The 26,885-nt window shown below is 38.2% G+C and overlaps 1 protein-coding gene across 1 annotated transcript in view; it reads left to right on the top strand.

The window, feature by feature from the left end:
• The window catches only part of JMY (junction mediating and regulatory protein, p53 cofactor), a 181,019-nt gene that overhangs the window by 66,285 nt on the left and 87,849 nt on the right, over window positions 1–26,885 (top strand). Inside the window, exon 2 of the mRNA XM_077139340.1 lies at window positions 14,511–14,684. Coding sequence (XP_076995455.1) covers window positions 14,511–14,684 — 174 coding nt within the window. The remainder of the gene's footprint in view (window positions 1–14,510; window positions 14,685–26,885) is intronic.

The raw sequence follows: 26,885 nt of genomic DNA, 5'->3' as shown, positions 1-26,885 counted from the left end.
TGTACGGTTCACATTGTCCTTGAGTTCCCTGATACCTTGTTCAAATTTTTCCATTCTTTTCCGGATAGTTTCTGTTTCTTTTTGGAGTTCAGATGTTTCATCCTCCAAATCACTAATTCTATCTTCTGCTTCTTTAAATCTGTCATTGTAGGTATCCATTGTTTTTTCCATCTTTTCTACTTTATCTTTCACTTCCATAAGTTCTGTGATTTGTTTTTTCAGTTTTTCTATTTCTTCTTTATGTTCAGCCCATGTCTTCTTCATGTCCTCCCTCAATTTATCGATTTCGTTTTTGAAGAGGTTTTCCATTTCTGTTCGTATATTCAGCATTAGTTGTTTCAGCTCCTGTATCTCATTTGAACTATTGGTTTCTTCGTTTGACTGGGCCATATGTTCAATTTTCTGAGCGTGATCCGTTATCTTCTGCTGGCGTCTGGGCATTTAGTCAGATTTCCCCGGGTGTTCGACCCCACAGGTTGAAAGATTTTTCTGCACAGTCTCTGGGTTCTGTTCTTCCTATCCTGCCCAGTAGGTGGCACACGTGGCACACGCCTGTCTGTGGGTTCCACCAGCGAAAGTTGCTGTGGGTCCCTCAACTCTGGAAAACTCTCGCCGTAGGGGAGGTTCGGCAACCGAATCGTCTTGGAAGAATGCCAGCCGGCCCGGGGTTCCAAACGCGGGGAGGGTCGCCGGCTGTCGCAGCACAGGAGAGCGTCCGGCCAAATTAGCTAGTCGGCCCGGGGCACCAAGCGTGGCGGGAGGGCGCCAGCTGTCGCAGCCCGGGAGAGTGCACTGCTCCCAGCCGACGGGGGAGTCACGTGTTTGGAAGGGATCCCCCGGTCACTGTTCTCCGCAGTCTGGGGATTTCCGACCCAACTATCTCAGTTGTTCCGGGGGGCCTCGTGTGGTGGGGGCACCAGCCGACGCGGCCTAAGGGGACCTCCTGTCCAATTCTACCAGCTGGCCTGGGAAGGTGGAAGGGAGGGACTCCGGTCGCTTGCTGTCCCACCCAGGAAAGCCCGTGCCCCTTGGTGATCTCACCGGAGCTGGTTCTCCCAGATAGTCAGCCGTTCCAGGATGGGGTACGCTGTCCCTTTGATTTCCCTCGTGGCTCCGGGAGCTGCTCTGTATTATCTCCACTCCCCCAGTAGTTGTTCTGGAGGAGGAAAGGTGAGGGCGGCAAGGCTGTCGAGGCTGGTGGCGGAGGAGCACGGTGAAGGCGGGGGAAGAGGGCACCGTGTTGGTTGGAGAGCAGCCGGAGCAGGAGGGGGAGGAGGGGGGTAGGGAGGTCGGGCGGCTCGGCTGCTGCGGGGCGCGTGCGCCGCGCGGCGGTCCGGCGGAGAGAGAGAGGGGGTAGGGAGGTCGGGCGGCTCGGCTGCTGCGGGGAGCGTGCGCTGCGCGGCGGTCCGGCGGAGAGAGAGAGGGGGTAGGGAGGTCGGGCGGCTCGGCTGCCGCGGGGCGCGTGCGCCGCGCGGCGGTCCGGCGGAGAGAGAGAGGGGGTAGGGAGGTCGGGCGGCTCGGCTGCTGCGGGGCGCGTGCGCCGCGCGGCGGTCCGGCGGAGAGAGAGCCCTCCCTTATTTTTTAAAGACAGTTTTATCAGATATAGAATTCTTGGTTGGCATTTTCTTTTGTTATCTTAAATATATCGTACAACTGCCTTCTTGCCTCCACGGTTTCTGCTTGTAAATCTGGACATGGTCTCACTAAGCTTCCCTTCTATGTGATGGAATGCTTTTCTCTTGTTTTCAGAATTGTCTTTGACATATACCTTTCTAATTAGTGCCTTGTGTTAGTTATGTTCATATCTATTCTTTTTGGGGTATGATGTGGTTCTTAGTTTGTAATTTTATTACTTTTGTAAGAGATGGAAAATTTTCAGTGATTATTTCCTCCAGTATTCTTTCTGCCCCGTTCCCTTCTCTTCTCTTTCTGGGACACCCATAACACATTTATTTGTGTGCTTTGTGTTGTCATTCAGTTCCCTGAGACCCTGCTCATATTTTCCCATTCTTTTTCCTATCTGTTCCTTTGTGTGTAGGATTTCAGATGTCTGTCCTCCAGTTCACTAATCCTTTCTTCTTCCTCTTTAAATCTGCTGATTTAAGTCTCCATAGTGTTTTTCATCTCTCCTACTGTGCCTGTCATTCCCATAGGTTCTGTGATTTGTTTTTTATTCTTCAGATTTTTTATTTCTTTATGTTGACCCAACATTTTTTTATATCCTTCATCTGTTTTGACATTTCTTCCCTCCATTTGTGGATTTGATTTTTTATTTTTTATAGCATATTTGTTTGAATGCTTTTAATTAGTTTTTGAACTCCTGTTTGTTGTTTGAAGTGTTAGTTTTTTCCTTGGACTATGCCATGTTGTTTGGTTTCCTAGCACGACTCATTTTTTTCTAGTGCTCAGGCATCTGATTTCCATGATTAGTTTATTCTGGAAGTTGTTTTCGTTCTTTTACTTAGGGATTTCTTCTTGGTTGCCTTTGTTCTCTGTCTGTTCTTTGCCATTCAGTTCAATTTATTTTAGATACCCAGCATAACTTCTGTTTAACTGCTCAGAATTTTTCAGCCCTTGTTTTTCTGACTCTTGCCCTGCCTAAATGCAAGGTTTCTTTATTGAGCGTTTTTGCAGCTATTACGACCCAATCAGATGTTCCCAGACCAGGCAGGCGCAACTCTCAGGAGAAGGGTGTAATCAGAAGATGAGGCCTGGCAGGCTGTTAGACTTGCTCTGAAGTCTCTTTACTCTGTGCGTTTCCTTTACTGCTCAACAAGTGGCACTTGTCAGCCTGCAGCTTCCCACCACTGTAAAGTGGTCCAGTGCATTTAATTTTCAGCAGACCCTGTCCTTGCCAGTGGCATGATTTGAGATAGAGGCTGAGTAGGAGGTGGGCGTAAGTTCCTGTTTTTCAGCATCTGGGGTCTGAATTCTCTGATTGTGAGTTGCCACTTGAGCTGGGTCCTCCCCGCCCCCCTGCTTCCTTCAGGGAAGATATGCTCTTTAGGGAATTATCTCCTTTGCTTGAGTAGTTACCCTGTCTCTCAGACAACTCTGCCCTTGCCTGGGTCAGGGATGACAATTGAAAATGCCTGAGGCTTTCTCTTTTGAGCTACTTAGAATAGTTAAAAGTAATAAAACAAGAAACCCTTCTTCAGAACCAGTCCCCAGCCCCCAAGGTTTGCCAGTCAAAAGTTGGCATTGGTACTTGGCTCTATGCCCTCTTCTTCTGGCATTGCACTTTTCTGGTATCCTGAGCCTGACTGACTCCAGAAGCCTCCATTTCGTTTGTTGGTTGTTTTTTCTGTCAGAGCTGCCTCGTCTCTGCTGAGAGAGACCTCATGATTCCTTCCTGCTTGCTTTGGGCTTATCTGTGCTTGGAGCTTGTAATCAGCAGTCCAACTTTGTTAATTAAACTGCAGCTGGAGCCTGGTTGAGCTACCTTCCCTTGCTCTTAGGAGAAACTCCTTCTTTTTCCCACGGAACTGTCTCCAACGGAGCCTGCCATACCAATGGGGGAAGGGCTCCACTTGCCACTTTTTGGTGACTATACTTAAAGTTCTGTGCTCTTATCTCGACCCTTCCACCTTTTCCAGACTGGTATGTGATGTGTCCAGTCACAGATGTCCCGCTGACAGTTGCTCCAGACAGTTCCTGGCTATTTACTAGCTCTTCTAGAAGACTAACTAAATTCCATACCTCCCTGTGATACCATCTTGCCCTGCCTCTCCTTCATTCCTTTTTTTTTTACTTTGGCTCTTTTTAATGTGAGTTTCTGTATATAACTTGTATGCATGTAGCCAACATTTTAATTAAAGATATGTGTTTCCCTAGGGGTAAAATGCTGTCAAATTTTCTATTTATCTACAAAGTAAAGAATTTGAAAATCTTTTTTTTTTAATATTAGAATGGGACATTACCATCACTAGCCATTATACTTTCTGGGATTTGGTTTGCTAAAACCTCCAGAATGTAATATAATAGAAATGGGTTGCTTTTTACATTGGGAACTGATTGAGTTACAATTTATAGTTCTGAGACTGTAAAAATGTCTAAACTAAAGCTCAACAGAATGATCCCTTCTCTGAAGAAAGGCTCCTGACATCTGAGGTGCCTCTGTCACTTCAGCTTTTGGCTTCGGTGGCTTTCTCTCGCGTCTCTGCTCCTCTCTTCTGTGAGCATCTCTTAATTTCATTTCTTAGCTTCTGTGACTGTTTTATCCCTTTATAAAGGACTCCAGTCGGAGGATTAAGTCCGTCTTGGGTGGGATGGGTAACATATCAATTGAAACAACCTAATCAAAATGTTCCACCAACAGTTGGATTGGAAAAAATTCCCACCACAGGAATGGATTAAAAGAACATCAGTTTCTTGTTTCTTTGTACCCAAGAGTTCAGTTCTCAACTGATCTCTTTATTCTCACATTTTATTGTAATCTGTAAGGAACAGTCAGACCACGTTTTCTACATTTAGTTTGGAAATTTCTTCCGCTAGATATCCAAATGTATTACTGTCAAAATTCTAAAATTGCCTTCTGTTCTAGTTTGCCAGCTGCCGGAATGCAGCACACCAGAAACAGCTTGGCTTTTAATAAAAGGGGATTTATTTTGTTAGTTCTTCAGAGAAAAGGCAGCTAAGTTTCATCTTTCTTACATGGGAAGGCTCAGGGTAATCTCTGCTGGCCTTCCCTCCAGGCCTCTGGGTTCCAATATCTTTCCCTGGGGTGATTCCTATCCTCATCTCCAAAGGCCTGGGCTGAGATAAGGAATGCTGAGCTGCTTGGGCTGTGCTAGTTACACTCTCTCATTTAAGCACCAGCCAATTAAGTCAAACGTCATTCATTGCAGCAGGCTCGCCTCCTAGCTGTAATTAATCTGTAATTAGCAACAGATGAGGTTCACGTACTATTGGCTCATGTCCACAACAACAAAACTAGGTGCCTTCACCTGGCCAAATTGACAACTGAATCTAACTACCACGGCTTCCATCCACAAAGAATGCCTTCTGTCCTGTTTGGAATGACATGTTCATCATATCTGTCTAAAGCCTCATCAGAGGTATCTGTAGAATCCACATTTCTACCAATAGTCTCTTCATAGCATCCTAGACCTTTTCTCTGTCAAGCTTTTCACAATTCTCCCAGAATCTTCCCCCTTATCCATTTAAAAAGCCATTCTAACATGTTTGGTACTTGTAAACACAACAGCACTCCACTCCTGGTACCAAAATCTGTGTGTGTTTGCAAGCTGCCAGAATGCAATATGCCCAAATTGGAATGGCTCTTATAAAATGAATTTAATAAGTTGCATGTTTACAGTTCTAAGCTATAAAAATGTTCAGAGTAATGCATCCAGGGAAAGATATGTTAATTCAAGGAATGTCGATGGGGCAGAAACACCTCAGTTAGCTGAATAGTCATGTGACTGGCATCTGCTGGTCCTTGCTCCTGGGCTTTGTGCCTTCAACCTCTGTTCCTGTGGGGGTTTCCTCACTTGGCTTCACCAGGGCTGGCTTTCGTCCGTTGGCTTCCCTTGGCTCTCTCCAGGTTCTGGCTTGCTTAACATCTATCTCATGGCAATATCTGCTGGGTTCCAAGCACCTCCAAAAATCTGTCACTCTGTTCTCCAAGTATCAGCATCTGTATCAGCTTGCTCTGAAGTTTCTGTAGGCTCTACCATTTCTGAAGTTTCTCCAAAATATTTCCCCTTTTAAAAACTCTGGTAAGCTCATCAAGACCCACCTAGAATGGGTGAAGTCACATTTCCATCAAAAGGTCACACCCCTGGGCGGGCCGCGGTGGCTCAGCGGGCAAGAGTGCTTGCCTGCCATGCCGGAGGACCCCGGTTCGATTCCCGGCCCCAGCCCATGTAAAAAAAAAAAAACAAACAAACAAACAAAATATAATAAAACAAGAAAATGTTTAAAGATGTTTCCCTTTCTTCCTCCCTTCCTTCCTTCCATCCTTCCTTCCTTCTCTGTCTTTCCTTCCCTTCCTCCCTCTCTCTTAAAAAAAAAAAAAAAAAAAAAAAAAGGTCACACCCATAATTGGGCACCACATCTCCTAGGAGATAATCTAATAAAAAATTTCTAGCCTACAGTATTGAACCAATCTTAAAAGAAACAGCAGCTCCCATGAGTGTGGATCAGGATTTAAACAGGGCTTTTCTGGAATACATAAATACTTTCAAATTGGCACACCCCTTTTCCACGAGCATTAGTTATTTGCATTTTTTAATAACTTTATGGTGAAGAGATATGTTGATTTTATTATGTGCCTTTGTCAGCATCTTCCTAATTAAGAAAGAAAAAAGAAAGTGATTAATCTTGGGTTTTGACATTTAGGTTGGGAAAAAAGGCTATAAAAGGGTGTATCATCTCTACGTTTTATAGCTAGAGATTTAACATTCATTCTGAAATCTTCAAAGTTAATGACAGTTTTATAATCCCAGAGTCATAGAAAGATTACCTTATAATTTTAACTGATAATGTACAGGATGGGGGTGACCATATAATTAGACAGGACATGTCATCTACCCATCTCCTCCTCTATTTGTAATTGACCACTGGGTTAACAGTTCAGTTGAATTTGGGGAGGCTGGCAATTTTTCTCTTTTGCAGTGATTTTTACGATGGTTTGAAAGTTTTTTTTCTTAAATCGTTGTCACTGAGTCCTTGAAGAGCTGAATAAAAGCTGTAGATCATTGCCCTAGTGAAATTTTTGCAATTGCTAGGTTGTTTCAAATATCAAATAGTTGAGGCTACCTAACCCAATTTGAGATAATTTCTATCAAGTTTCAGGAATAACTGTTAAAGAATGAGAGGGAAAAAATAGTAGCAACATCTCTCAGTAGCGAACCCCTGAGTCACTTATAAGTGATCTAATGGCAGAATTCAACAGTAAGACAACCCTCAAGCACTCAGCTTCTTTGAGCTCTTCTTACAGGGACATTAAAGTAAATGTAACGCACCAAACAGTTACGATACTATTTTCTGCCAACAAAAAGATACCAAATCACTAAATGCTTCATAATTAAACCATTATATCAGTTTCTACAAATATGTCCAACAAGTAACAAGACAAAATCAGTTATTCTATTCAAAATGGATATATTTACTTATTTCCCTCATGCCTTTTATGCTCAAACAGAACACTATTTTAGAAAGCTATAGGCTCTCCTAGATTAAGAGTCCCTTCTTTTCAGGTTTAGATCAAGGAAGGCAAATGAAAAAAAAAGGTATCCATTACGGAAACTAAGATGAGAAAGGAAGAATTTTTCTACATCTTCAGCAAATACATTTAATTCATCCTTTATAAATTTCTGCTTCATTTATTTTAAGGGAATCAATGGAGCAAAATAATTTTCTAAAATTGCTTGAGATGTGTGTCAGGCTTTGAAGGAGCAATAGTCCAAATCTTTACTTTCCCCTGACCCCCTACCTTTCCCTCTTTTCCGCTGACACTTCCCATTAATGTCTACTTTGTGTTGATTGCACTTAAGTCCTTCTTCTGGAATCATGCTCTGCAGGCATGTGGTATTCATTCAGGTCCATCTGCATTCTGATTCAATTAGAATCCATCAATGAATCTTCTTTCAAATTTAATAAACCTGCATCTTCCGCATGCTCAATTCATGCCTTCTCTTTACTTTCCACACATTCTTAATCCTGGTAATCCAACTCACTTGACAATTCTTTTCTACTCTTTTTTGCACATGTTATTTATACACCTTCCACATTTATCACCAGTTCAGAACCTCCAGATGTCCATAGCTCAGTCATTCCCTGCATTTTGTCAGTTTTTGGTTAGTAAAATAGGAAATTAGGTTTTGTAATGGGTTAGTGATTGCATTGTTTCAGTAGTTGAACTCTTTCATCATGGATTATAGGATCTTTTGAAATGAAGTTATAAAATGCATTTCCTTTACTTTAAGATTATTTCACATACTTAGAGTAAAATAGATTTAGAGTAGAAACTATAATTGCTTTTAAGGTAATCTGATGTAGGAAAAACATGAAACTTTATAGCAGAGAAGACAAATTAATAAATTAGCAGTGTTATGTGAGATGCCTTGTGCTTCTCTGCAAGAGTATTAAGTTCAGTTGCTGCATAATAGCTTTCTAAAATAGTGTTCTGTTTGAGCATAAAAGGCATGAGGGAAATAAGTAAATATATCCATTTTGAATAGAATAACTGATTTTGTCTTGTTACTTGTTGGACATATTTGTAGAAACTGATATAATGGTTTAATTATGAAGCATTTAGTGATTTGGTATCTTTTTGTTGGCAGAAAATAGTATCGTAACTGTTTGGTGCGTTACATTTACTTTAATGTCCCTGTAAGAAGAGCTCAAAGAAGCTGAGTGCTTGAGGGTTGTCTTACTGTTGAATTCTGCCATTAGATCACTTATAAGTGACTCAGGGGTTCGCTACTGAGAGATGTTGCTACTATTTTTTCCCTCTCATTCTTTAACAGTTATTCCTGAAACTTGATAGAAATTATCTCAGTGGAAGTGAAATACCTTTGAAAGGACTTCTGTGGGTGTACATGTTTGTGTAAGGAGAGCGTTATCTTCAGAACTATAAATGGATATGAGTTTATTAGTCATTATAAAGACTATTTAAAAAATTATTTTTATCAACAAATCTTGGCATACATACATTCAGAACATAGTATACAATCAGCAGCTCACAGTATCATCATATAGTTGTATGTTCATCACCATGATCATTTTTTAAAACATTTGTATCACTCCGTAAAAAGAAAAAAAAAAACTCGTACCAGACCCACGACCCCACCCTCTCATTGACCACTAGTATTTGCATCTGCCTAATTTATTTTACCCTTTATCCCCCTGCATTACTTACTTGTTTTTATCCATATTATTTTACTCATCTGTCCATACTCTGGATATAAGGAGCATCACACGCAAAGTTTTCACAATCACACAGTCATTTTGCAAACATTATATCTTTATACAATCGTCTTCAAGAATCAAGGCTGCTGAAACATAGCTCAGAGGTTTCTGATACTTCCCTCCAGCCACTCCAATATACCATAAACTGAAAAAGGATATCTATAAAATGCATAAGATATCCAAGATAACCTCTCAACTCTTTGAAATCTCTTAGCCGCTGATACTTTATTTCTTCTCATTTCTCTCTTGCTGTTTTTGGTCAAGAAGGCTTTATTCCGGCTCATTGTGGGATTTCTGCCCCACGTTGCTAGGGAGATTTAAACTCCTGGGAGTCATGACCCACTTGGGGCGGGTGAGGAGGGGACAGTGAGTTCACCTTCCAAATTGGCTTAGAGAGAGGCCACATCTGAGCAGCAAAAGAGGTTCTCTGAAGGTGACTCTTAGGCCTAATCTTTGCAGGAATAAGTTTCATAGGGGTGAACCCCAAGATTGAGGGCTCAGCCTGCTGTTTTGGTTGTCCCCACTACTTGCTAGAATATCAGAAATTCTCCAGCTGGGGAAGTTGAATACTTCCTCCTTTCTCCCCAGTCCCCAAGGGGTCTTTGCAAATACTTTATTCATTGCCCAAATTAGTCTGAGATATATCAGGGAATCGCACGATGTGGACAAACTAACAAAATCTCATGCCCTACTCAAGACTCCATGTATTTATGATATTCAATTAAACTGATCATACAAGTTAAATTAGGTAACACTAACCAAAATATAAATTTTGCACCAAATAAACATCTCTCCCTTTGGTTTCGAAGTTCTACAGTCTGGGCAATATCATCCTTTACCCTATATTCTGCCATACCTTAGTCCCATACAGATCAGTTTCATTCGTATCTCTAGTCAAAGTCTTATCTCTTGGTTTCAACTTTTTAAACAGTTCCTATATGGGGTACTGCTAACTTTTGTAGCTTCAGAGCTCAAACTCTGAGTCTCAGATGCCACATAAATATCCAAAGTTTCTCCTCCAGTTTTTTTGTCCCATTCTTCTTTAATCTGTTTCTGGTATGCTCCAGCCTCAAGGTGATAAGCTATGGTGGAAATGGACACTTTTGCTACCAGTTAGAACTGAGTTTTGGTACCTGGTTAGAGTGCTGTGGTTAGAAATTGATCAGTCCATGACAGACATTACTATTTTCATTATCTTACTTTACAGTTGTGTCTTAAAGTAGTTGATTCAGGCACTTCTGAATAATAGCTCTGTGAGTATAGGAAGACATGCATGTTACCATTTTTTAGACTTTTCACAGTTCATTGTTTGCAAAAAGTTTTATGTGCAGTTTTGGGTGTTATAGGGAAGGGGATAACTTACTTTTCCTGTTATGATCTATAAGCCAGGATATCTTTGGGGGGAGGGAAGAACGGAGTATAAACCTTCCTTTAAAAATAGTGTATACATTCAGTAGACTATTACTCAGCTGCACAAAGGAATGGGTACTGCTGTATGCTATAGTATGGATGAACTTTAAAAGAAAAACCTTGAAACAGCCAGATATAAAAGTTACAGGTTGTACAATTCCATTGTGATGCCTTCCTGCTCCTAGCATGTACCCTCTAGTTCAGAGGGTATAATGCAATCCTGCTGTCCCCTTCCTTCTACCCGGATTTCTCTTCTGTTTTGTTTTTATTCATTTGATTTCTCAAGTCTGGGTGCTTTCCCTCACCTGTCTAGACTTCCTATCCTTGCCAGCTTTTAGAACACCTTTTCTAACTGTTCTAGCCCACTCTGATCCATCTTTTCTCTAAACATTTACTCTTCTTTATAATCACACCTTACCTTTGTGTCTGTTGGTTTTGTTTCCCTAGTTAGATTGTAGACTTCTTAAGGGTAGGGTCTGCTTGGATATTTTGCAAATCCTTTGTGACTTCTCTTTTTTTGGGGGGGAGGGTGTTTAAAGAGTGCTTTGAACATAGTCTCCAAATTTGTGATCTTTTTCCCAACAAAATCTGTTTCTGTTCCTTTGTTTTTTTATTTTTAATTTCTTTTAACTTTTATTGTGAAATAATTTTGGACAAAATTATTGTGAATAATTTTGAAACACTGTAGTTTCAAAAATAGTACAAACCAATAAACAGAATTCCAGTGTGTTTATTGGTGGTTTGTATTGGGGAAACCTGTTCAAGTCCTTTGCCCATTTCTAAATTTGGTGTTTATCTTTTTGGTTTTGAGTTGTGTGTGTTCTTTATATATTTTGGATAATAAACCTTTTTCAGATAAATTGGTTTCCAAATATTTTCTCCCATTTTGTAGATTACCTTTTCACTTTGTTCATAATATCCTTTGATGTCCAAAAGTATTAAATTTTGATGAAGTCCAATTTATCTGTTTGTATTTTTTTATTCTTCATGCTTTTGGTGTCATATCTAAGAATCCATTGCCTAATACAAGACCCTAAGTATTTTTCCTATGTTTTTCTAAGAGTTTTATAGTTTTAGCTTTTTAATATAACTGTTGATCTAGTTGAGTTAACTTTTGTGTATGGTGTGAGGTAGGGGTCCACTTTCGTTCTTTTACACGTGGATATTCTGTTTTCCCAGCATCATTTGTTGAAAACTGTTCTTTCTTCTACTAAGTTGAGTTGACACTCTTGTTGAAAATTAATTGTCCATAGGTATGTGGGTGTTCCCAAATTTTCAATATTATAAATATAACTGAAAAATAATGGAGGGTATTGCCTTTTCTAAAGTTTCAAACTATTTGTGTATATGTGTGTATGTGTGTATGTGAAATTACTGGGTCAAGGATATATGTTTCCTATTGCTGCCATAACAAATTACAACATTTTTTTGTGGCTTAAAACAGTATACATTTTTTCTCTTGGAGTTCTAGAGACCAGAAATCCAAATTCAGTTTTACTGGGTTAAAGATAAGGTGTCAGCCAAAAGGGATTTCACTAATATGAAATATCAGGAAAAGCAAATTCGTATAGGCAGAAACTAAAATGTAAGGCACCGGGGACCAGGGTGGGGATAAGGAATGGATAGTTACTTCTCAGTTGGTTCAGAGTTTCTGTTTAGGGTGTTAGAAAGTTTTAGTTATGGATGATGGTGATGGTAGCACACATTGGGAACATAATTAACAGTACTGAATTATATATCTGCATGTGATTAAAAAGGGAAAATTTAGGTTATATCTGTTACCACAAAAAAATTAAAAACAAGTGTTTTGGGTTTAGGTTCTTAAAAAATGAAACAAAAATGCATAGGACTACACTAATGCAAAGGGTTAATAATACGGCGGTGTATGGGAACTGTATTTTTTGAATCATTTTTCTGGGGAAAAAAAAAAAGCCAGAGAGTCCAATATAATCTCCTTTGGATCCTTAATTATATCTAGTGGAGAATTCACTTCCTTGCCTTTTCTTGATTCTAGAGGCATTTTCTTTGGAAATAGAATTCTGGAAGACAGTGGTTATTTTTTTTCTCTTCAGTATTTTAAAATGTCACTTCATCATATTCTGGTCTCCATTGTTTCTGATGTGAAGTCAACAATCACTTGTATAATTGCTCCTTTTTAGGTAATGTGTTATTTTTCTGGCTCTTTTTTCAAGATTTTCTCTTTTAGATGAGCTTAGATATGTGTCACTTTGTATTTGTCTACTTGGGTTTCTCTGAGCTTCTTGAATATGCAAATTATTATTATTATTTTTGGCCATTATTCCTTAAAATACTTTTTTTTGCCTCATTTTCTCTCATAAAATTTACCATTTTTGCCATTTCTAACTGCAATTCAGAGGCATTAATTACATTCCAATATTGTACTACCACCACTGCCATCCATTACCAAACTTTTGCATTACGCTAAACTGAAACTCTGTACCCATTAAATGAAACTCCCTATAATCCCCCCCCCCCCAGCCCCTGGTAAACTCTTAATCTTTCTATCTCTATGAATTTGCCTATTCTAGATATTTCATATAAGTGGAATCTTGCAGTATTTGTCTCTGTGTCTGCTTATTTCACTTAGCATGTTTCAAAATATATCTGTGCTGTGTTTTTTTTAAAACCTCATTCCGTGTTTTATAAAATTTTTTCTTGTGAAGTACAAAAAAGGCAATGAATTTCCAAGCATATTTTAACAAGCAGTTATAAAACAGATTTCAGAGTTTGCTGTGGGTTGCAGTTCCATAATTTTGGGTTTTTCCTTCTAACTGCTCTAAGACACTGGAGACCAAAAGAAATATCAACACATTGATTCAGCAACCATACTTATCTGCCAAATCCTATCTTCTCTGTTGTTATTATTCTTCCTCCTTTGATCCTTCTCCCAATCTCTAGAGATATTTGGCCTGTGCCCATTCTAACTTTTTCATGTTGAAGAGGAATGTTGACAGTATAGGATAGGGGTATGGAACTAGTTGATGTAGTTGTAGAGACTGGCCCCTCTGAGTTTCAGGGCTTATCTGGCCTAGCAACCAACTAGAGGTTATAAGTTTCTGAAAATTCAAGTTAGTGCATGAAACTTTGTAGAATCTCTGATAAAGTCTTAGGTGTTCTTTTGGGTTGACAGGAATGGTTTTGGTTGGAGTTTGGCAAACCACGGCAATTAGCAATATTGAGCTAAAGCTTTTGTAAGAGTAACCTCCAGAATAGCTTCTCCACTCCATTTGAACTCTCTTAGTCACTGATACCTTATTTTGTTACATTTCTTTTCCCCATCTTGGTCAGGAAGGCATTGTGGTTCCAGGGCCAGGCTCATTCCTAGGAGTCATGTCCCACTTTACCAGAGAGACTTTCACCGTGGATGTCTGTCCCACGTAAGGGGAAGGACGATGGTTTTTCTTGCAGAGTTAGGCTTAGAGAGACATCTGAGCAACAAAAGAGGTTCCTAGAAGTAACTTTTAGGCATAATTATAGGGACCTGCACTAGGAATGCAGATTGACTCTGTGCCAAACCATTGAAGTAAGGGCAGCAGCAGATCTTACTAATTTTAAGGTGACTTTTTCTTGATTTAACACTTGCCTTATTACTGCAATCCTTTCACTTTTTCTGGAGCTTTGAGAATGATGTTTCTGCCAGTTCTTACTGGTTGTTCAAAACTTCTCTGGGGAGACAAAGCCTTGGAGTGTCTCACAGTGCCCCCTTAGTTGGACAGGTCATCTCACCTTGATTTTGATGGAGATGATAAGTGTGGGTTGAAAAATGTTATTGAGGGAACATTCCAACTTAGGAGGTGGGGAGGAGTGGAAAGATTTGGGAAGTTAGTAAAATAATGAGAAGAATTGGTAAATTACTTTGTATAGTAATAATAATTGTTTTTGAAATAAATTTGGAGAAGACTAGATAGTGTGAAAATTCCCAGAAAATTGAGAATAGGAATAATATGGAGAAAGTACTTTTGAAAGGATGATTCCAGCAGTGGTCCTGCATAGCATAAACACCTAAAGCATGGAGATTAGCAATAAAAGTGCCACTTTAAGTGTCCTTCTGCTTCTGTTATTCAAGGTTCCACAGTCCTGAGATGTTAGGGAGAAAGCTACAGAGCAAGTATGTATAAGCTATATAATTACTCCATTAATAACCAACTTTTCTTATTCCACAGCTCTTAGATAAGCACAAGAATACAGAGAGCATGGTAGAACTTCTGGACTTGTATCAGATGGAGGATGAAGCCTACAGCAGCCTTGCAGAAGCCACTACTGAACTCTACCAGTATTTGCTACAGCCATTCCGTGACATGAGAGAACTTGCCATGCTACGAAGACAACAGATCAAGGTTTTTTGGTTTTGCTTTTTAAACTAACTAGTAGTCTGCCTATTCTATCTTGGTAGGTTCAGGATGTAGCCTGAGCATCTCATGTTAAAAATATGTCAAAAGGGAAATCTGCTGAATGGCCAGGGTTGAAAAGAGCCCAGAAAGTGATGTGTTCTATTTAGAATGAAGTTGTAAACATATTGAGAGGTCCCCATCTTCCTTCTTTTCCTGTACTTCATTTCCCCTTCTCCTCCCATCTCCTTTTTTATTTTTTAGGTTCTGTGTAGTCCTGCACTTCCTTACCAGAAGTTTTGGGAACAATTGTTTTTGGAAGAATTAATTATGAGAGTTAAAAGAATTTAATAGTAACACTCCAAAATATGTGATATTTAATTTTCATGTATAAACAGTATGTATTTTATATATATATATATATATATATATATATGTATTTTTTTAGTGGTTTTATTGAGATACATTCATGCACCATACAATTCATCCAAAGTATACAATCAGTGGTTCATAGTTTTATCACATAGTTGAGGGTTTAGTTTTATAGCTGACTGCAAATCACTGTTACTGTAATTAATTCACATGGAAATATCATTGAGCTGGGGTATTAAGATTGTGCTTTTACATAATTGGTTAAATTGGAATAACACTGTACATGAAAGTATATTATGGAAATTAGCATTTATTCTGAGAACTTTGTGTTTGGGGGTTGGGATAAGTAATATATTTGAAAAGTAAGAGAAAGTAAAGCATGCATGTGTTTATTCCCTTTACTAATGAATTAAGACATAAAATGGCAGACTTAGTTTTAGGATTGACACACTCTTCTTTATTATTGCTTTAGAAAAGCATTGGGTTGCCAGTCAATTTATATCATAAAATTTCCATTTTGGTTAAAATGGTAATATTAATCTAGCTGAGAACAGTTATAAACTGTAATTTTATTCAAAATTTTGAATGAGCCATAGACATTTATCTGTTAGAACTTTACTGGATTGATGTCCAGGAATGAACTGTATGACTGGAGACCCCGTTTACTTCTGGACTCTGCTGCCATGCATAGCAGATACATTCTGTCCGGTTCAGCAGTGGCAATCTTGGATCTGTTTTTATTCTCTAACATTCACATTAATTATTCATTGTTTGTTTTGGGTATTAATATTAGCAAATTGGTTAAATCATATTGTGTAGGCTATATCGTCCAGTAACATCACTTACTGCTCCATTTTTCCTGGGTGCATGTGACGAGGTACAGACAAACGGCATTTTTTTTTTTTTGTATGCTGTATGGCAGGGATTACATTTCATTCTTTTTCCATGTGAGTATCCTGTTATTGCAGAACCATTTGTTGAATTTTTGTTTGTTTGTTTGCTTGCTCTTTTGGCGGGGAAATGCATGGGCCAGTAATTGAACTTGGGTCTCCTGCATGCCAGGCAAGAATTCTACCACTGAACCACCCTTGCACCCCCTGAAAAATAGTATTTTAATGCATTACTTTTACTAACACATTGTCCCTCAAATGCTCCATCAGGTATGGCCACTTGTTCTCTTTTACCATTCTTGTGAACTTTATAGAAGTATTCTTGGTAAACAGTAGACTTACTTAGAGTTGCTTATGCAGTTTGTTAGAGTGTGTTAGAGTATGATGTTACATAAATGAACTTATTCTTCCCTTACAACAACCCTATAAATTGTGTGTTATTATCTCTACTTCATAGATTAATACTGAGCTAATTTATGTAACTTGTTCACAGCTAGTCAGTAAGTGGTAGAGCTGTATAGAACTCAAATTCAGGATTCTCTGATTCCAAGGAATAATGCTGTTACTGCATTACTGGGTGTATTAGTTATTTTTAATTTAGAAAATCCTTACTCAGTAGAAAAACAATTATAACTCATTTGGCAAAATATTTGTTACAAGTAGTATTAAAAACTATTAACTTATTTGTGTTATTATAATTGTGCAGATGTTTGCCACAGAAATATTGTAGTCCTTAGGAAAATAATTTACAGCCAACTATATTAGAGCAGTAATTTCTATCTTTTGGCCTGAATTTGTGTTACTAAATTAGGCTAGCTATATCAGTAAAAATATATTTGGCATACAAGCGTTCAAATTAATCTTTCAATCTTATTTTAGTAAGAACTGTTTAGTAATTTTTGTGTTTACAGACCTAGTACCTAAAATACAGTTAAGATACATTGCCATGTTTCACCTTAACAGTAATGCTGTCATGTGATGTGTTTTGTGTGCAATGAGTTTAAAAGTCATCAATGTAAAAACTAAAAGTTAAAATAGGGCAAGTAGTCTATTTTGTTATCATTAATATTCAGATATTCTGACTTATTCTAGGGGTAAATTATTTTATCTGTAGGTAAGAAGGATTTGTGCTCAATTGACGGTGTTAGAAATGCGTTTTTCTAGGTAACTAGCCTATAACCATTCTTATTAGCCCAGGTTGTCTATCATTGTAGTATCTGCTCCCATGTCCTAGAAATGATTGGTGTATGTGGAGCCTAATACAGCCTAGCCATGACTTCTTTGTTGTTTCTTGGAGAACTTACTTGGTTCAGAGGTTTTCCTTTTTGTAATGTTCTTTTTGTTACTCATCTACGTCATTTCTTCTTTCTGGGAAATAAACAACCTTTGGTGCTTAAAATTTAAGCTGGGAACCTTCATAATTAAGTGATGAAGCCAAAGCTTTGCTTAATAGAGAAATTTATACTTCAAGTGCTTATATTATAGAAGAAGCAAGGTCTAGGATCAATTTTCTGTTTCCCCCTTTAGAAGCTTAGAAAAAAGGAGAACAAATTAAACCCAGAGTTAAATAAAAGTAAAAAAGAAAAAAAATTGAGTGGAAATCAATAAAATAGACAGGAAACAATAGAGAAAAATCAATGAAACCAAAACGTGGTTGGTTCAGAGGAAAATTAGTAAATTTTATAAAACTCTAGCTAAATTGATTAAGAATAAAAAGAGACCCACATTATCAATATCAGGAATGAAATTGCAGACATCACTACAGATATTAAAAGGAAATATAAACAACTTGTGCCCATGAATTCTACAACTTAGATGAAATGGACACATTTCTTAGAAAGGTACAAGTTTCAAAACAGATTCAAGGAAAAATAGAGAAATTTCTCCAACTCTGAATCTAGTAGTGAATTGAATTCATAATTTAAAACCTTCTTAGAAGAAAACTTCAGGCCCAGATAACTTTGTTAGAGGGTATTATCGAACATTTAAGGAAAGAATAATACCAATTATACACAGGCTTTGAGAAAGCAAAGGAGGAGGAAACATTTCCCAACTAATTTTATGAAGTCAGTGTTATCATAATACCCAAATCAAATGAAGACATTATAGAAAAAAGAAAACTATAGATCAGTATCTGTTATGAACACAGTAGTAGTAATCCTTAATAAAATATGAGTAAATCAGATCCAGAAATCTACAAAGAGGATAATATTTGTGACCAAGTGGGGTTTATTTCAGAAATGCAAAGTTGGTTTAACATTTAAAAATAAATCAGTGTAATTCACCTAATTGTGAGAATAAAGGAAACCTAAACTAATATATTATTTCTGTAGATACAGAAAAGCATTCGTTGAAGTTTAATACTCATTCCTGGCGAAAACTCTCAGCAAACGAAATAGAAGGAACTTCGTTAACCTTTTGATCAAGGGCATGCATGTATGAAAAACTTACCATAATGGTGAATGACTGAATGCTTGCTCCCTAATAATGGGAAAAAGACAAAGATTTCTCTTCTTACCCCTTCATTATTATATCTGAGGTCCGAGTCAGTTCAATGAGAAAAGGAAATAAAAGTCATACATACTAGACAGGATGAAATAAAAGCTCATCTTTATTCATAGTGTGATCATGCGTACAAAAAAATCCTAAGGAAAATACGAAAGAAGTATTAGAAAGAATATGTTAAGTTTAATAAGGTTACAGGATATAAGGCCAATATAAAAAAGTCAATTGCATGTTTTATCTTCTAGCTAAGAACAACTGAAAATTCAAAGTTTAAAAAATACCATTTTATATTAGCACCCTGTGGTAGTTAGATTTATTTGTCAGCTTGGCCAGGTGAAGGCACCTAGTTCTGTTGCTATGGACATAAGCCAGTGGTACGTGAACCTCATCTGTTGCTAATTTACATCTGCAGTCAGCTAGGAGGCGTGCCTGCTGCAATGAATGTGACATAATTGGCTGGTGCTTAAATGAAAGAGCGCAAGTAGCACAGCCCAAGCAGCTCAGCATACCTCATCTCAGCACTCGCAGCTCAGCCCAGGCCTTTGGAGATGCAGAGAGAAATCACCCCGGGAAAAGTTGTTGGAACCCAGAGGCCTGGAGAGAAGGCCAACAGAGACCATCCTGTGTCTTCTCACGTAAGCAAGAACCTCAGATGAAAGTTAGCTGCCTTTCCTCTGAAGAACTAATGAAATAAATCCCCTTTTATTAAAAGCCAATCCATCTCTGGTGTGTTGCATTCCGCCAGCTAGAAAACTAGGACACACCCCATATTTAAGTTTAAATTTAACAATATATGGAAGTCCTGTACCCTGAAAATTACAAAACTTTGCTTAGAGAAAGTAAAGTATACTTAATAAATAATTATGCCATGTTAATAGATCAAAAGATTAAATAATGTTTAGATATCAGGCCTTAATTAATGGAACCACAGTTTCCAATTCAAATACGTTTTTTGTTTGTTTTGTAGAAATTGGCAAGCTAATTCTCAAATTTGTATGGAAAAGCAGAGGACTTAGAACAACCATAACAATTTGGTGGGGGTGGTGGTGGGGACAATTAAACACAGATGACTTATCTGAATTCAAAACTTAGTAAAAAACTAGAGAAACCTAGATGATGTAATATTGGCCTAAGGATGAACGTGTAAATCGACAGAGTAGAATCTAGAAATAGAGTCATGGGCATATGGCAAGATAGATAAAGGTGAACTGGGCCACCTTGTTAGAAGTACAGATTCTTAATTCTCATCTCAGATCTCCTCTATATAAACTCTGGGTGTAGGGCTCAGTAGTTTTCATTTTAATAAGTCTTCTCAGTGCTTTGGATGCACATTGAAGTTTGAACCCTTTAGTCTAATAAAATAAGACTTGCAATAGGTATGGGACTCAGCACACTGAACTCTTATAACCTCTATGGGGTTTGTTTTCTCATCCTTAAAATGAGAAAGTTCAACTATATGATCTCTAGATTTTTAAACCCAGTATCTTAATGGGCCAGGGTCAGTTAATGAGTTGGCCTACTGATTTATCTTCCTGGATTAACATAGGTACATCAAACTAAGGTTGTCCAGTTTGCTTTTAATACTTGACTGAAAGTTAACAAGCTAGAAACTGGAGGCACCTACCATGTAGCCAGTCATCTCACTTTGCCATTAGTTGAATCTTGCTCTTTCCTTTTGTCCCCACTGCTACTCACCAGGGCCAAGGCAAGTCTGTAAAGGTGCCTTGTATGTAATAGACCCCTCCTTCTCCACCCCCTTGGTTGGATCCTATTGTGCAGAATGTAATCTTTCTTCGACTGTGGCAGTGTGTGCTATAGTATATACACTGTGAACTTTGCACCATTGTGGCACTGTATGCTATAGCACGTACACTGTGAACTATATATATACTGTAAACTAAGGTAAAATCTCTTACCTGAGCTTTTTCTAGTTTCCTTGCCTTTAAATTTCTTTCATTCTCTTAAAAAATATATACCGTTTTATCTCCGTTGGGATTGTGTAATGTCTGAGTGGCAGGTCGTTCTAATAATATGAAATTCTTGCTTGTTTTCTTCTGAGAGTTTTATGGTTTTGCCTCTTATATTTGGGTCCCAATTCCATTTAGAGTTGATTTTTGTATATGGTGTGAGTTTAGAGTCCAACTTCATTCTTTTGCATGTGGAAATCCAGTTTTCCCAGTACCATTTGTTGAAGACACTTGTTCTAGTTTGCTAGCTGCCAGAATGCAATATACCAGAAATGGATTGGCTTTTAAAAACGGGAATTTTTTTTTTATTAATTAAAAAAAAATTAACAAAACATTTAGAAATCATTCCATTCTACATGTACAATCAGTAATTCTTAATATCATCACATAGTTGCATATTCATCATTTCTTAGTACATTTGCATCGATTTAGAAAAAGAAATAAAAAGACAACAGAATAAGAATTAAAACGATAAGAGAGAAAAAAAAACCTATACCTCACATGCAGCTTCATTCAATGTTTTAACATAATTGCATTACAATTAGGTAATATTGTGCTGTCCATTTCTGAGTTTTTATATCCAGTCCTGTTGCACAGTCTGTATCCCTTCAGCTCCAATTACCTCTTCTCTTTTTTTTTTTTTTAATTAACGGAAAAAATGAAATTAACCCAACATTTAGAAATCATACCATTCTACATATGCAATCAGTAACTCTTAACATCATCACATAGATGCATGATCATCGTTTCTTAGTACATTTGCATCGGTTTAGAAGAACTAGCAACACAACCGAAAAAGATATAGAATGTTAATATAGAGAAAAAAATAAAGGTAATAATAGTAAAAACAAAACAAAACAAAACAAAAACCTATAGCTCAGATGCAGCTTCATTCAGTGTTTTAACATGATTACTTTACAATTAGGTAATACTGTGCTGTCCATTTCTGAGTTTTTATATCCAGTCCTGTTGCACAGTCTGTATCCCTTCAGCTCCAATTGCCCATCATCTTACCCTGTTTCTACCTCCTGCTGGACTCTGTTACCAATGACATATTCCAAATTTATTCTCGAATGTACGTTCACATCAGTGGGACCATACAGTATTTGTCCTTTAGTTTTTGGCTAGACTCACTCAGCATAATGTTCTCTAGGTCCATCCATGTTATTACATGCTTCATAAGTTTATCCTGTCTTAAAGCTGCATAATATTCCATCGTATGTATATACCACAGTTTGTTTAGCCACTCGTCTGTTGATGGACATTTTGGCTGTTTCCATCTCTTTGCAATTGTAAATAATGCTGCTATAAACATTGGTGTGCAAATGTCCGTTTGTGTCTTTGCCCTTAAGTCCTTTGAGTAGATTCCCAGCAATGGTATTGCTGGGTCGTATGGCAATTCTATATTCAGCTTTTTGAGGAACCGCCAAACTGCCTTCCACAGTGGTTGCACCATTTGACATTCCCACCAACAGTGGATAAGTGTGCCTCTTTCTCCGCATCCTCTCCAGCACTTGTCATTTTCTGTTTTGTTGATAATGGCCATTCTGGTGGGTGTGAGATGATATATCTCATTGTGGTTTTGATTTGCATTTCTCTAATGGCCAGGGACATTGAGCATCTCTTTATGTGCCTTTTGGCCATTTGTATTTCCTCTTCTGAGAGGTGTCTGTTCAAGTCTTTTTCCCATTTTGTAATTGGGTTGGCTGTCTTTTAGTGGTTGAGTTGAACAATCTCTTTATAAATTCTGGATACTAGACCTTTATCTGATATGTCGTTTCCAAATATTGTCTCCCATTGTGTAGGCTGTCTTTCTACTTTCTTGATGAAGTTCTTTGATGCACAAAAGTGTTTAATTTTGAGGAGCTCCCATTTATTTATTTCCTTCTTGAGTGCTCTTGCTTTAGGTTTAAGGTCCATAAAACCACCTCCAATTGTAAGATTCATAAGATTCATAAGATATCTCCCTACATTTTCCTCTAACTGTTTTATGGTCTTAGACCTAATGTTTAGATCTTTGATCCATTTTGAGTTAACTTTTGTATAGGGTGTGAGACATGGGTCTTCTTTCATTCCTTTGCATATGGATATCCAGTTCTCTAGGCACCATTTATTGAAGAGACTGTTCTGTCCCAGGTGAGTTGGCTTGACTGCCTTATCAAAGATCAAATGTCCATAGATGAGAGGGTCTATATCTGAACACTCTATTCGATTCCATTGGTCGATATATCTATCTTTATGCCAATACCATGCTGTTTTGACCACTGTGGCTTCACAGTATGCCTTAAAGTCCGGCAGTGTGAGACCTCCAGCTTCGTTTTTTTTCCCTCAAGATACTTTTAGCAATTCGGGGCACCCTGCCCTTCCAGATAAATTTGCTTATTGGTTTTTCTATTTCTGAAAAATAAGTTGTTGGGATTGTGATTGGTATTGCATTGAATCTGTAATTCAATTTAGGTAGGATTGACATCTTAACTATATTTAGTCTTCCAATCCATGAACACGGTATGCCCTTCCATCTATTTAGGTCTTCTGTGATTTCTTTTAACAGTTTTTTGTAGTTTTCTTTGTATAGGTTTTTTGTCTCTTTAGTTAAATTTATTCCTAGGTATTTTATTCTTTTAGTTGCAATTGTAAATGGAATTCGTTTCTTGATTTCCCCCTCCGCTTGTTCATTGCTAGTGTATAGAAATGCTACAGATTTTTGAATGTTGATCTTGTAACCTGCTACTTTGCTGTACTCATTTATTAGCTCTAGTAGTTTTGTTGTGGATTTTTCCGGGTTTTCGATGTATAGTATCGTATCGTCTGCAAACAGTGATAGTTTTACTTCTTCCTTTCCTATTTTGATGCCTTGTATTTCTTTTTCTTGTCTAATTGCTCTGGCTAGAACCTCCAACACAATGTTGAATAATAGTGGTGATAGTGGACATCCTTGTCTTGTTCCTGATCTTAGGGGGAAAGTTTTCAGTTTTTCCCCATTGAGGATGATATTAGCTGTGGGTTTTTCATATATTCCCTCTATCATTTTAAGGAAGTTCCCTTGTATTCCTATCCTTTGAAGTGTTTTCAACAGGAAAGGATGTTGAATCTTGTCAAATGCCTTCTCTGCATCAATTGAGATGGTCATGTGATTTTTCCGCTTTGATTTGTTGATATGGTGTATTACATTAATTGATTTTCTTATGTTGAACCATCCTTGCATACCTGGGATGAATCCTACTTGGTCATGATGTATAATTCTTTTAATGTGTTGTTGGATACGATTTGCTAGAATTTTATTGAGGATTTTTGCATCTATATTCATTAGAGAGATTGGTCTGTAGTTTTCTTTTTTTGTAATATCTTTGCCTGGTTTTGGTATGAGGGTGATGTTGGCTTCATAGAATGAATTAGGTAGTTTTCCCTCTGCTTCGATTTTTTTGAAGAGTTTGAGGAGAGTTGGTACTAATTCTTTCTGGAATGTTTGATAGAATTCACATGTGAAGCCGTCTGGTCCTGGACTTTTCTTTTTAGGAAGTTTTTGAATGACTAATTCAATTTCTTTACTTGTGATTGGTTTGTTGAGGTCATCTATGTCTTCTTGAGTCAAAGTTGGTTGTTCATGTCTTTCCAGGAACCCGTCCATTTCCTCTAAATTGTTGTATTTATTAGCGTAAAGTTGTTCATAGTATCCTGTTATTACCTCCTTTATTTCTGTGAGGTCAGTAGTTATGTCTCCTCTTCCATTTCTGATCCTATTTATTTGCATCCTCTCTCTTCTTCTTTTTGTCAATCTTGCTAAGGGCCCATCAATCTTATTGATTTTCTCATAGAACCAACTTCTGGCCTTATTGATTTTCTCTATTTTCATGTTTTCAATTTCATTTATTTCTGCTCTAATCTTTGTTATTTCTTTCCTGTTGCTTGCTTTGGGATTAGTTTGCTGTTCTTTCTCCTGTTCTTCCAAATGGATAGTTAATTCCTGCATTTTTGCCTTTTCTTCTTTTCTGATATAGGCATTTAGGGCAATAAATTTCCCTCTTAGCACTGCCTTTGCTGCTTCCCATAAGTTTTGATATGTTGTGTTTTCATTTTCATTCGCCTCGAAGTATTTGCTAATTTCTCTAGCAATTTCTTCTTTGACCCACTCGTTGTTTAGGAGTGTATTGTTGAGCCTCCACATATTTGTGAATTTTCTGGCACTCTGCCTATTACTGATTTCCAACTTCATTCCTTTATGATCCGAGAAAGTGTTGTGTATGATTTCAATCTTTTTAAATTTGTTAAGGCTTGCTTTGTGACCCAGCATATGGTCTGTCTTTGAGAATGATCCATGAGCACTTGAGAAAAAGGTGTATCCTGCTGTTGTGGGATGTAATGTCCTATAAATGTCTGTTAAGTCTAGCTCATTTATAGTAATATTCAGATTCTCTATTTCTTTATTGATCCTCTGTCTAGATGTTCTGTCCATTGATGAGAGTGGTGAATTGAAGTCTCCAACTATTATGGTATATGAGTCTATTTCCCTTTTCAGTGTTTGCAGTGTATTCCTCACGTATTTTGGGGCATTCTGGTTCGGTGCGTAGATATTTATGATTGTTATGTCTTCTTCTTTAATTGTTCCTTTTATTAGTATATAGTGCCCTTCTTTGTCTCTTTTAACTGCTTTACATTTGTAGTCTAATTTGTTGGATATTAGTGTAGCCACTCCTGCTCTTTTCTGGTTGTTATTTGCATGAAATATCTTTTCCCAACCTTTCACTTTCAACCTATGTTTATCTTTGGGTCTAAGATGTGTTTCCTGTAGACAGCATATAGAAGGATCCTGTTTTTTAATCCATTCTGCCAATCTATGTTTTTTGATTGGGGAATTCAGTCCATTGACATTTAATGTTATTACTGTTTGGATAATATTTTCCTCTAACATTTTGCCTTTTGTATTATATATATCATATCTGATTTTCCTTCTTCTACACTCTTCTCCATTCCTCTCTCTTCTGTCTTTTTGTATCTGACTCTAGTGCTCCCTTTAGTATTTCTTGCAGAGCTGGTCTCTTGGTCACAAATTCTCTCAGTGACTTTTTGTCTGAGAATGTTTTAATTTCTCCCTCATTTTTGAAGGATAATTTTGCTGGATATAGTAGTCTTGGTTGGCAGTTTTTCTCTTTTAGTAATTTAAATATATCATCCCACTGTCTTCTAGCTTCCATGGTTTCTGCTGAGAAATCTACACAATAGTCTTATTGGGTTTCCCTTGTATGTGATGGCTTGTTTTTCTCTTGCTGCTTTCATGATCCTCTCTTTCTCTTTGACCTCTGACATTCTAACTAGTAAGTGTCTTGGAGAACGCCTATTTGGGTCTAATCTCTTTGGGGTGCGCTGCACTTCTTGGATCTGTAATTTTAGGTCTTTTATAAGAGTTGGAAAATTTTCAGTGATAATTTCTTCCATTAGTTTTTCTCCTCCTTTTCCCTTCTCTTCTCCTTCTGGGACACCCACAACACGTATATTTGTGCGGTTCATATTGTCCTTGAGTTCCCTGATACCCTGTTCAAATTTTTCCATTCTTTTCCCGATAGTTTCTGTTTCTTTTTGGAATTCAGATGTTCCATCCTCCAAATCACTAATTCTATCTTCTGTCTCTTTAAATCTATCATTGTAGGTATCCATTGTTTTTTCCATCTTTTCTACTTTATCCTTCACTTCCATAAGTTCTGTGATTTGTTTTTTCAGTTTTTCTATTTCTTCTTTATGTTCAGCCCATGTCCTCTTCATGTCCTCCCTCAATTTATTGATTTCATTTTTGAAGAGGTTTTCCATTTCTGTTCGTATATTCAGCATTAGTTGTCTCAGCTCTTGTATCTCATTTGAACTATTGGTTTGTTCCTTTGACTGGGCCATATTCTCAATCTTCTGAGCGTGGACAGTTATCTTCTGCTGCTGGCGTCTGGGCATTTAGTCAGATTTCCCTGGGTGTTGGACCCAACAAGGTTGTAAGATTTTTCTGTGAAATCTCTGGGTTCTGTTTTTCTTATTCTGCCCAGTAGGTGGCGCTCGTGGCACACGTTTGTCTGCGGGTCCCACCAGTAAAAGGTGGTGTGGGTCCTTTAACTTTGGAAAACTCTCGCCGTCCGGGAGGTTCGCTAGCCGAAGCGGCTTGGAAAAGTGCGAACCGACCCGAGGTCCAAACGCGGGGAGGATCGCTGGCCGCCGCAGCCCGGGAAAGCACCCGTCCGAATTTCCTAGTCGGCCCGGTGGCAGGAGGGTGCCAGCCGCAGCAGCCCGCCTGGGAGAGTGCACGCTCCCGGGGAGTCACGGGTTTGGAAGGGCCCCCCCGCCCCCCGTCGCCGTTCTCCGCGGCCTGGGAATTTCCGATCCAATTCTCTCAGTTTGTCCGGGGGGCCGCACGTGGTGTGGGCGCCAGCCGCCGCGGTTTAAGGGGACCGCCTGTCCAATTCTCCCAGCTGGCCTGGGAAGGGGAAAGGAGTGACTCC

The sequence above is a fragment of the Tamandua tetradactyla genome, chromosome 21 (genome assembly GCF_023851605.1).
Source record: "Tamandua tetradactyla isolate mTamTet1 chromosome 21, mTamTet1.pri, whole genome shotgun sequence".
In the NCBI taxonomy this organism is placed as follows: domain Eukaryota; kingdom Metazoa; phylum Chordata; class Mammalia; order Pilosa; family Myrmecophagidae; genus Tamandua; species Tamandua tetradactyla.
Note: the sequence above shows the minus strand (reverse complement) of the source record. Positions and strands in the feature narration are given on the sequence as shown.